General features: G+C 42.4%; 1 protein-coding gene across 2 annotated transcripts; it reads left to right on the top strand.

Annotated features, from left to right (window-relative positions):
- The first annotated feature begins 2,746 nt into the window (after positions 1-2,746).
- lrp10 (low density lipoprotein receptor-related protein 10) lies at positions 2,747-11,473 on the top strand. Of its 2 annotated transcripts, none has more exons than XM_062065975.1 (10): positions 2,747-3,056; positions 3,473-3,604; positions 3,692-3,724; positions 7,809-7,953; positions 8,044-8,237; positions 8,330-8,901; positions 9,013-9,452; positions 9,550-9,744; positions 9,852-9,981; positions 10,060-11,473. In XM_062065975.1, exons 2-10 carry the CDS (start codon positions 3,568-3,570, stop codon positions 10,699-10,701), a joined length of 2,388 nt encoding a protein of 795 aa, XP_061921959.1. In that variant the 5' UTR covers positions 2,747-3,056; positions 3,473-3,567; the 3' UTR covers positions 10,702-11,473. The 2 variants fall into 2 exon arrangements, with proteins under 2 accessions (XP_061921959.1, XP_061921958.1); XM_062065974.1 differs by having other exon boundaries at positions 2,747-3,233.
- Positions 11,474-11,535: the final 62 nt, after the last annotated feature.

Genomic DNA, 11,535 nt, shown 5'->3' with positions numbered 1-11,535 from the left:
TAGATGGATGAGATAAATTCAGAATGTTTATCATGGTTCTTCTTCTTTGTACTTTGTAAAGACTTTAAGTTTGAATAGTTTCTTGAAGTGGATCATATTAGTACATTGTTTGATTTATTTGCTCAATCCATTCCATCATTTAATTCCACATACTGATATACTGAAGGTCTTAAGTGTTGTACGTGCGTACAAATATTTTAAATTACATTTTTCTCTAAGATTATATTTCTCATTTTTGGTTGAGAATAATTGTTGTATATTCTTGTGTAGCAGGTTATAGTTTGCTTTGTGTATAATTTTATCTGTTTGCAAATTCACTATGTCGTGAAATTTCAGTATTTTTGATTCAATAAATAAAGGGTTTGTATGTTCTCTATATCCAACATTATGTATTATTCTAACTGACCTTTTTTGTAACACAGTTAATGAAGTAAGTGTACTTGTGTAGTTATTTCCCCATATTTCTACAAACTAACATTTCTCACAAACTGATTTCAAACGACGTCGTTGGTGTACTTCAGGGGTGTCCAAAGTGCGGCGGCCCGCAGGTAATTTTTTAACGGCCCCATTGCACATTGTAAAAATACCATTAAAAAAAATTAAAAACATAAAAAGTGGTATAAAAGAGCAAACAGGTGAAATGTAACAAGAACATGTTGCAATGTTTACTCTAATAACACAAATCTGCCATGCAGGCTGTTTCTTTCTTTGAAAAAAAACAATGAATCAAAATCAATGTCATTATGAATTATTGACCTATTAAAGGCGTCAATTACGTCACGTTAAATATTCCACTTTGAGATATTTTTTGGGGAAAATGTTGCATATTTTGTGTTCGCCATATAAAAAACTAATTTTTTTTTCTTTAAAGAAGGGCCTAAAATGAACAAACAAAAAACTTATACAACAATAAAAGTTATAATTGACGGATAAATCTGAAGTTGCTCTCGAGACTATTGTGTTAAAAGTAAACAGTAAAAAAAATGCATAATAATTTTTTTTAACACTTTCCTACCCTTTTGGATCCCCAATAATTTTTGTGGGACTTTTTTTTTAAGTGTCATTGCTCAAAAAAATAAATAAATAAATAATGGGCAGCACGGTGGAACAGGGGTTAGTGCATGTGCCTCACAATACGAAGGTCCTGAGTAGTCCTGGGTTCAATCCCGGGCTCGGGATCTTTCTGTGTGGAGTTTGCATGTTCTTCCTGTGACTGCGTGGGTTCCCTCCGGGTACTCCGGCTTCCTCCCACCGCCAAAAAACATGCACCTGGGGATAGGTTGATTGGCAGCACTAAATTGGCCCTAGTGTGTGAATGTGAGTGTGAATGTTGTCTGTCTGTGTTGGCCCTGCGATGAGGTGGCGACTTGTCCAGGGTGTACCCCGCCTTCCGCCCGATTGTAGCTGAGATAGGCTCCAGCGCCCCCCGCGACCCCGAAGGGAATAAGCGGTAGAAAATGGATGGATGGATGGATGTTGTCTGTCTATCTATGTTGGCCCTGCGATGAGGTGGCGACTTGTCCAGGGTGTACCCCGCCTTCCGCCCGATTGTAGCTGAGATAGGCTCCAGCGCCCCCCGTGACCCCGAAGGGAATAAGCGGTAGAAAATGGATGGATGGATGGATGTTGTCTGTCTATCTATGTTGGCCCTGCGATGAGGTGGCGACTTGTCCAGGGTGTACCCCGCCTTCCGCCCGATTGTAGCTGAGATAGGCTCCAGCGCCCCCCGCGACCCCGAAGGGAATAAGCGGTAGAAAATGGATGGATGGATGGAGGGTTGTTATGAGTCATTGACCTTTTTAAGGCTCCAATTATTATATAATCTCAAATATTCCCCTTAAAAATGTTATTGGGTGAAAATATTGCATATTTTGTGTTTTTTCCTTTAAAAAACAGGGTTTTCTTTGACAAAAAGGGCATACAACTTAAATATTTAACAACTTTATTTTGACAGATAGACCTAATGTTGATCTAGAGATGTAAACCTTGAATAATAATAATAATAATAATAATAATAATGAATAATGACACATTTTTTAATTTTTTTTTTACCAAAAGCCTGAGTGGAGGCTTAAATGTATATTTTTTATACATATATTGTATTGGTTTTTGAAATAAAAAAATATCAAAATAGCCCCCGCTTGCTTTGATTTTTCAGTGTGCGGCCCTCAGTGGAAAAAGTTTGGACACACCTGGTGTACTTGTATGACAATGTAATTGATTGATTGATTGATTGATTGATATATTTTTATTTCAAATATGCATAAAAACAAGAGCAAGCCTGATCCAATACAGTGCTATAGCCTTAACAGCCATTATAACAAAATGAAAACAATGGAGAATTATAAACGAGAACAAATGAGCATTAGACTTTTTTTTTTTTTTTTTTTTTACATATTTGAAAAGGAGTGAGAAGAAGTTTACACTTATTTAATCCCACCCCTTTTCTTTAAATCATAAATTACTCTGAGCTAGAACTACCTGTTCACTCTATGTACACACTTAATGAACTTGTATATACATAAATTATAGATATATACATACATATGCACACTACACACATACATAGCCACACCATTACCACTAGTGATCATGGAAATGGTATCATGCCACCACAGCAACACCACTGTCAATTGTCAAGAAAAGTGTTAATACTCACATAATCAAGGTAATATACAATGCTTGCTGTGAGATGGTTTATTATAAAGTGTGCAATCACACGGACACAGTAGGCCCCGCCCTCTGACGTCATCGTGATCATAATGGGGGGGAACACGGAAGTCAGGTCTGAACTTGTCAACAAAAAAAGTCCGGACTGACAGGGCAAATAGCCTTTCTCCCGTCATTTAATCATTTTGTTAAGATTCCCCAGCTCATATATTTTGAGACGTTAGCCTTTATGTGTTATTGTGTAACGTTGGAAGCAGGTTTTGTTGCGTGTCGCCACCGGTAGAAGGCGACTTTTTAGAGGAAGTTAGCAAGTAGCTCGTCGAGAAGCTAATGGCTAGTAAAGCTCCCGTGTGATTAGCGGCTGCTCCTCCTTACCTTTCACCCTGGTAAATATATACCACTGACCTTGAAGAATTGAATAATTAAACCTTTTTAGGCGTCGTGGTAACAGTGAAGCGTCTTATTTTTAATCAGCTGTCACACAGCACAATCACTTTTGACGGTGGTTTCTTTTCGGTGATGCTAACTTTAGCTTTCCTGTCGTCATTGTCGGAATGACCAAGGTAAGGAAATGATCGTATTAGTGTAATTCTGTGTTAAACTTAAACATTTCTGTTCCTTAATAGCTGGTAAACCTAATAACGTGGTAAATGCGTTTTTGTGTAGTTTTGCTGCAAACATTTAATTTATAGTTGGGTGACACTCATTAATGTTATTAATGCATTACTTGTATCCTAAGCTCTTCCTGAATAGTCACTGTTTTTTAAACACAAATGTCCTGAATGTCTTTTTTGCTCTGCAGGTGCTGTCTTCCTGAACAAAAAAAACTCCAAAATGGCACTTTTCTGACATTATCATTTATTTTTTTTAATCAAATGTTTTAGAGGCAATACCACAATGATGCACATCTGCACCCTTTTTTTCGGCATAACTGGTGAGTGGATACACATTACACACGTTTAAAGTCTTCATGTTTGCATGTCTACTTGTGGAAACCTGCTCTGTTTCTGCTTGTTTGCAGCATATGGCTGGTTACGTTGTGCTTTTTGTTTTGGTAAGTATTTCAATTTAATGTCACATGCAAGTTCTGCCATATGTTCACTATTATCTCAATCACATAAGAATACTTTTTACAGACTTGGATATATATATATATATATATATATATATATATGTATGTATGTATGTATGTATGTGTGTATGTATGTATGTGTGTGTGTGTGTGTGTGTGTGTGTGTGTGTGTGTGTGTGTGTGTGTGTGTGTGTGTGTGTGGGAAAAATCACAAGACTATTTCATCTCTACAGGCCTGTTTCATGAGGGTTTCCTCAATCATCAGGAGATTTTAATGGAAGCATTCACATACCATGGTTTATATAGGGCACAGAGCGGCTGGGTACAGGTAGGCGTAGGGGCGTGGTGATTGGCTCATGTGTTACCTAGGAGGTGTTTCCTTCTGTGACGGCATGCTGATACAATTTCGCTGCGCTTGTTGAGGGATGACAAGTCTGGACTGTATATAATAAACAGTTTCTCTTTTAAGCATAGGTTGCATCTTTTGTTACCACTGTTGTAAGGTGTGCTGGATGCAAGAATTTGCCATGTTATCGAATATTCAACATTATTGTCTTTGAGATTCCAAATGTGTTTACTGAGTTCTGTAGTGTTCCACAAGCTTTTGCTTCTGAAAGAGGCTTTGTGATTGTTCCATCTGGTTTTGAATGCTCCCTCAGTTAATCCTACATATGTGTCGGATGTGTTAATGTCCTTGCGTGTTACCATAGCTTGGTAAACGACTGATGGTTGTAAGCACCCCCCGTTGAGAGGGCAATCGGGTTTCTTGCGGCAGTTACAGCCTTTGTCGGTTTTGGAGTCATTCTGCCTGGTGGTGGACTGCTCCTTTTCAATTGCTTTATTGTGGTTTGAAATGATTTGTCGTATGTTGTTCATGCAGCTGTAGCTCAATTTAATGTTCTTGGGGGACGGCGTGGCGAAGTTGGGAGAGTGGCCGTGCCAGCAATCTGAGGGTTACTGGTTCAATCCCCACCTTCTACCATCCTAGTCACGTCCGTTGTGTCCTTGGGCAAGACACTTCACCCTTACTCCTGATGGGTCCTGGTTAGCGCCTTGCATGGCAGCTCCCGCCATCAGTGTGTGAATGTGTGTGTGAATGGGTGAAAGTGGAAATACTGTCAAAGCGCTTTGGGCTTCTTAAAAAGGGGTAGAAAAGCGCTATACAAGTACAACCATTATCATTATTATTGTTCTTGTTGAATACTTTTCTTAGGGTGTTGCCTTTGGGGAAGTGTTTGTCGATCAGGGTGAGGAATTTGTGGCCAATATTAGTTGAGACGTTTTTGCTGTATGGGGGGTTGTACCAGATAATGTTGTTTCGTTTTCTGCTCCTTTTTGGTTGGTTTCCTGGCGTGGGTTCGTAGGTGAGGGTGAAGTTGTATCCACAGAAGGAAACACTTCCTAGGAAACACATGAGCCAATCACCACGCCCCTACGCCTACCTGTACCCACCCGCTCTGTGCCCTATATAAACCATGGTATGTGAATGCTTCCATTAAAATCTCCTGATGATTGAGGAAACCCTCATGAAACAGGCCTGTAGAGATGAAATAGTCTTGTGATTTTTTCCCACACATACATATTACGCTCTACCACGGTATCGAGCACTATTTTTACCACGGTATCGAGCACTATTTTTTTTGGATAATCCAATTAAGACATATATATATATATATATATATATATATATATATATATATATATATATATATATATATATATACCGATGTTGTTTTTGTTTTTGCACTTCCGATCCGATGCCGATACTGGCCTATCCGAGCATGTATTAAAGTTTAAAGTTATTTAGCCTACTTAGTTGTCAGATTCATGTTGAAAAGGGTTTTAGTACTCTTGATAACAACTAGCCAGCTGAATTAGGTGAGTTTGAATAATACACAATGGTTGGTAACAAGAAACTGACTTGTCTATTCAAGGATAAACACAAAATTATACATGACAAACAGAAATGGCATCATTGAACTAGGGCTGGGCGATATGGCCTTTTTTTAAATATAGCGATATTTTAAGGCCATATCGCGATACACGATATACAGTATATTAGGATATTTTGCCTTAGCCTTGAATGAACACTTGATGCATATAATCAGAGCAGTATGATGATTCTATGTGTCTACATTAAAACATTCTTCTTCATACTGCATTAATATATGCTACTTTTAAACTTTCATGCAGAGAAGGAAATCACAACTAAAAAAATTACTATTTTTTTCATACGGTATTGATCTGGAAATGTTTGTCTCTGCATTTTGATGGTGTGGGTGTGTGGCACCGAATGGAGATGTTGACGTGCGGAGTTTCAAACACTCTTCATTCTCTAGCAGGGGACTTTTCAAAGGATGCTACATATTAGCAGTAATGCTACTTTTTATAGCAACGCTTTTGCTCCACACTTGACAAATTACGGTTGTCTGTTCGACATATTCCCACTTGAAGCCAAACCACTGCCAGACGATGGACCCCCTGCTGTTTTTTTGGGGAATTAATTAATTCTTCCTTCATTCGTATTACCACTCGCATGGCTGCGCTAGCATCACAGCTAACGTTAGCCATGCTGCTACCTCTCTGCTGGGAGAGGGCGTATACGTATGTGACGTATGTCGTGACAGTATGTGACGTGTGTAAGAAGGTGCGCTTGCTGACATTTTTACCGGTAACTTTTAATTCACATGGCCGTCTTAACGGTTAGGACACAGACCTGTGGATGTGTTAAAGGTGTGCTGGAAAATGCGGAACGGAAATTAGGGAGCAGCAGAAAAGTGGAATGTATTATTTAAATAGGTGCTTTGGAAAACACAATTTTTTTAAAAACTGGATCTGGATCGGCATTTTCCCATGCCTTGCCGATACGCATTTTTTGGCAAATATCGGCGGCCGATTATTTTTTGTGATTGGAGCACATACTTGTTGGTCACAAAAAACATTCATGAAGTTTGGTTCTTTTATGAATTTGTTATGGGTCTACTGAAAATGTGACCAAATCTGCTGGGTCAAAAGTATACATACAGCAATGTAAATATTTGGATGCATGTCCCTTGGCAAGTTGCACTGCAATAAGGCGCGTTTGGCAGCCATCCACAAGCTTCTGGCAAGCTTCTGGTTGAATTTTTGACCACTCCTCTCGACAAAATTGGTGAAGTTCAGCTATATTTGTTGGTTTTCTGACATGGACTTGTTTCTTCAGCATTGTCTACATGTTCTCAATGGGGTTTAAGTCAGGACTTTGGGAAGGCCATTCTAAAACCTTAATTCTAGCCTGATTTAGCCATTCCTTTACCACTTTTGACATGTGTTGGGGTCATTGTCCTGTTGGAACACCCAACTGCGCCCAAGACCCAACCTCCGGGCTAGTGATTTTAGGTTGTCCTGAAGAATTTGGAGGTAATCCTCCTTTTTCATTGTCCCATTTACTTTCTGTAAAGCACCAGTTCCTTTGGCAGCAAAACAGGCCCAGAGCATAATACTACCACCGCCATGCTTGATGGTAGGGGTGGTGTTTCTGGGATTAAAGGCCTCACCTTTTCTTCTCCAAACATATTGCTGGGTGTTGTGGCGAAACAGCTCAATTTTTGTTTCATCTGACCACATAACTTTCCTCCAGAAGGTCTTATGTTTGTCCATGTGATGTCAGATGAAACAAAAATTTAGCTGTTTGGCCACAATACCCAGCAATATGTTTGGAGGAGAAAAGATGAAGCATCCAGAAGCTTGTGGATGGCTACCAAAAGCGCCTTATTGCAGTGAAACTTGCCAAGGGACATGTAACCAAATATTAACATTGCTGTATGTATACTTTTGACCCAGCAGATTTGGTCACATTTTCAGTAGACCCATAATACTTTCATAAAAGAGCCAAACTTTATGAATGCTTTTTGTGACCAACAAGTATGTGTTCCAATCACTCTATCACAAAAAAATAAGAGTTGTAGAAATTATTGGAAACTCAAGAAAGCCATGACATTATGTTCTTTACAAGTGTATGTAAACTTTTGACCACTACTGTGTGTGTATATATATATAATTTTATATAACCCCCTGTTACTCTCAGACCACTGTGGAGATTCCCCTCATGAATTGGACAGTAAAGTTGGAGAAATAATGAGTTCTACATATCACACCTGGTCCTTCGGCTACAGTGCCACAAATGATTGCTGGAATATTAAGGGTTTGGAAGGAGAGCCTATAGTCATCAGGTACACACACACATGTCCATCTTGTTTATGAAATATATTTTCATGGTAAGGCAAATGGCTAGATAAAAGTGTGGATCTCTTTTCTTATAGCTTTTCCCAGTTTTCAGTTCGATGCAGGAAGGAATGGTTGTCCATCCAATCATCTGCTGATGGCCAGCCACTCATTCTATGCGGCACTCAATTGCCGCAACCTGTGGAATTTCCAGGGGGAAATATCACATTGGTGCACCACTTCCTGCCACAGTTATACCCTGTGTCTTCATTTCGTTTGAATTATGCCAGAGGTGTGCTGTTTTCTTGGGTTTAAAATGTGTGGTGTAACATGTTGTCAAGGTCTTTAAAGTAATAGTCATGTCCTGCTTGTTTGTTCTGAAAGATCCAGATTCCAGCGAATGCCCGTTGACGTCATTTGAATGTCTTGGGGGCCGTTGCCTACCCCTCTCGTGGCGTTGTAACGGCCAGGTGGAGTGTCTCGGTGAAGGGGATAGCTTCGGCACAGACGAGGAGGGCTGCGGTAAAGAGGGGAACACTGCCGGCAGCACAAAGGCTGAAGAAAACAGGGTTGAAAAGAACAGAGTTAGCGGCTCTCGGCAGCAAAACCCTGTTGAAAAAAGTCAGAACTCTGACAGGGCAGATAAGTTGTTGGACCTGCTGAATGACCGAGAGGAAGACGACGAGGATGATGAAGATGTGGAGCCGTCGATTGCACCCAGAGTGCTGGTTGTGACGCCCGCTCCTATCGAGTGGCCTTGTGGTGGACTTCTTCAGACTTTCTATGGGACCTTCTCTCCTCCAACTCTTCGTGGCCCACCTTTGCTCTGCATTTGGACTCTGGATCCAGATGACTCCCGGCCCCTGAGGCTCGACCTGCAGCAGCTGGTGCTGGGGGTCGGGGACAGGCTCACAGTGCACAACAGAGCGCAAGGCAAAGGGGATGTGATTAAAATTGTGAGTTTTTTTAATGGAGTTTTGCATCCATTCTATAATATGCTGTGATGTATACATTTGTGTTGGAGCAATATCATCATTTTGCTTTCATCATCTTCTGTGTTGGAACAGATCACAAGCGCTTCCAATTATAAATCTGTCCAAGTGGAGTCACACACGGGCCGGCTGTCGCTTACCTATCAGACGCAACCTGGCTCAGAGGGGAGCGGCTTCAATGCCACATTCCACGTCGGGAGCTACTGCCCTCCGTGGGAGGGCCGTTGCGGCGGCCCGTCTGGAGGTTGCTTCACCCAAGAGCAGCGCTGCGACGGGAAGTGGGATTGCCCCGAGACCGGTAAGGATGAGGACGGATGCCGGGGTTGTAGTCGCAATCAGTTTGCCTGCGGCGTCGCGGGGCAGAGGATGGCGGCAGCGTCCAGCCACTTCGCTGGGCGCCCGGTATGTTACCCAGTGAGTGAGCGCTGCAACTACCAGCTGTATTGTGCCGATGGCAGCGACGAGAGGGACTGCACTGTTTGCCAGCCTGGAACCTTCCATTGTGACAGTGACAGGTCAGCCATAAGGCTCAGGCCCAACTGTTCTGTAAAAGTAAACAGGCAGACATTTTATTGAGCTCAGGAAGTAATAGACCATCCTGTTTTATCCCAGGTGTGTGTTTGAGAGTTGGCGTTGCGATGGCCAGTTGGACTGTAAAGACGGCACAGATGAGCTCAACTGTACGGTGGTCCTGCCGCGCAAGGTCATCACCGCAGCAACGGTGGGCAGCCTGGTCTGTGGGCTCTTGTTGGTCATCGCAATGGGATGTACCTGTAAGCTGTACTCGCTCAGGACCAGGGAGTACAGGTAGATGCTCTTTCTGAAGGCAACACGTTTGGTTTGAAATGCACTAAGACTGCTCCCATGATTCCTAATGGCGTGTCCATGCATCCAAATTTACTTTCCGCATGCAGTCTGTTTGCACCAATCAGCCGACACGAAGCGGAGCTGATCCAGCAGCAGGCCCCTCCCTCCTACGGTCAGTTGATTGCACAAGGCATCATCCCCCCAGTTGAGGACTTCCCAACGGAAAACCCTAATGAGGTAATGCATAACGCAAATATTAACTCTTAAGATGCTTTTAGAAATAAATGTGGTTAACATGACGTTTTGTTCCCTCAGTCTTCGTCCTTGTCCCTGAGGGGGCTGCTCCAGCTCCTTCGCCAGGATGCAGTCAGCTCCCCACAGCGGAGACGCAGGCCCCGATTTATCCGCCGAGCCGTACGCCGTATGAGAAGGTGGGGTCTCATCCCCAGACCGCCTTCTAGACCCGCTCAAGCCCCTAGCTCTAACCAGCAGCAGCCTGACGTTGCTCCTCTGGGTCAGGAACTAACTCGTTCCAGCCCAGCCAGCTCCTCTTCAGCCGTGGAAGCCGTCAACCAGCCCGTGCCCCAGAAAGTCAGCCTGTTGACTCAGTTGGCGCGGCGTGACACGTTGTGTCAAGCGGCGTCCCTCGCGCCACCACTTCCGCCCCCGCCCTCTTCTTCGCTGCCTCCGCCTCCCTATGCCCCCCCTGCTCCACCTGCAGAGGTGCCGCTGACGCCTCCAGTGGGCATCCCTCCCAGCAGCCCCTCTATGGCCTCCATCTTCCAATCGCTAGGCTTGAGTTTGTCCTTGTTCAGGGCATCGCCCTCGTCCTCCTCCAATAACTACATGCCCCTTTCCGCCTCCCCTTCTTTCTCTTCTTCTTCCGACGATGACGTGCTGCTTATCCCGCTGTCCGAGGATGCCGCCTCTGAAGACGACGTACCCATGCTCACATGAATCACCCCATGACTTGTGCCTTTTTAAAAAAAATTGCTTTGGATTATAAAATCAAGTATTTTGCCATTTGAAACTTATAGGACATGTGTTTGTACGTGTTGGTGTGCACTTAACGCAAGGCTGCACATGTCACGTAACCGTTTTTGCACAGAAGAATCTTCCCTATCTACATTTTGACATTCGTGTGAGTGCGTTCGACAGTGGAGTATGTTTGTAAATCCTCATCGTACTCCTGCCACTATAGTCAAATTTAAAACACAGGTCTCCCTTATTTAAGTGCCTTTTTGAGGAGCTGTTTGCAGATGGTTTATGAGTTACACACTGCACATTTAAAAGCCCTGCACACTGATGATGGCCATAGTTAGTAGAACTTGACCGGCAATAACTTTTTAGTGCTCATCCCTACCCCAAATGAATGTATGGAAATGTGTCCAAAGACAATATGGTTGTAAGTGTGTCTTGTCTTGAAATCCCTTAACTCCTAAAACTTGAATCATCAACCCTTGGGGGGAATTAATTGTCACATCCTGACACTTGTGGTGTGCCATATGTAATATAGTTTTTTACTTTTGTTTTTATTTTCACAGGTTTTCCCCATGTTTAAGTTGTTGCTTTTGTTGAATGTTTCAAGAGTCAATGCAACATAGCTTGGAAGTTTTTAACTGTGTGATTTAATGAGTTGAATAAGAGAGTCATTTTTTGGAGGGGGTGTTTGGGTAAATTTCACTGTATATAAGTAAAGCGTGGCTGAGATTAAACAATTTGCACTTTTTGTTGCGTGGGGTTAAAGAGTGCTCATTAGAATACAACAGGAACACAAACAGTAGTACCTTT

This window comes from Entelurus aequoreus, linkage group LG12 (assembly GCF_033978785.1).
Source record: "Entelurus aequoreus isolate RoL-2023_Sb linkage group LG12, RoL_Eaeq_v1.1, whole genome shotgun sequence".
Classification (NCBI taxonomy): Eukaryota; Metazoa; Chordata; class Actinopteri; order Syngnathiformes; family Syngnathidae; genus Entelurus; species Entelurus aequoreus.
Note: the sequence above shows the minus strand (reverse complement) of the source record. Positions and strands in the feature narration are given on the sequence as shown.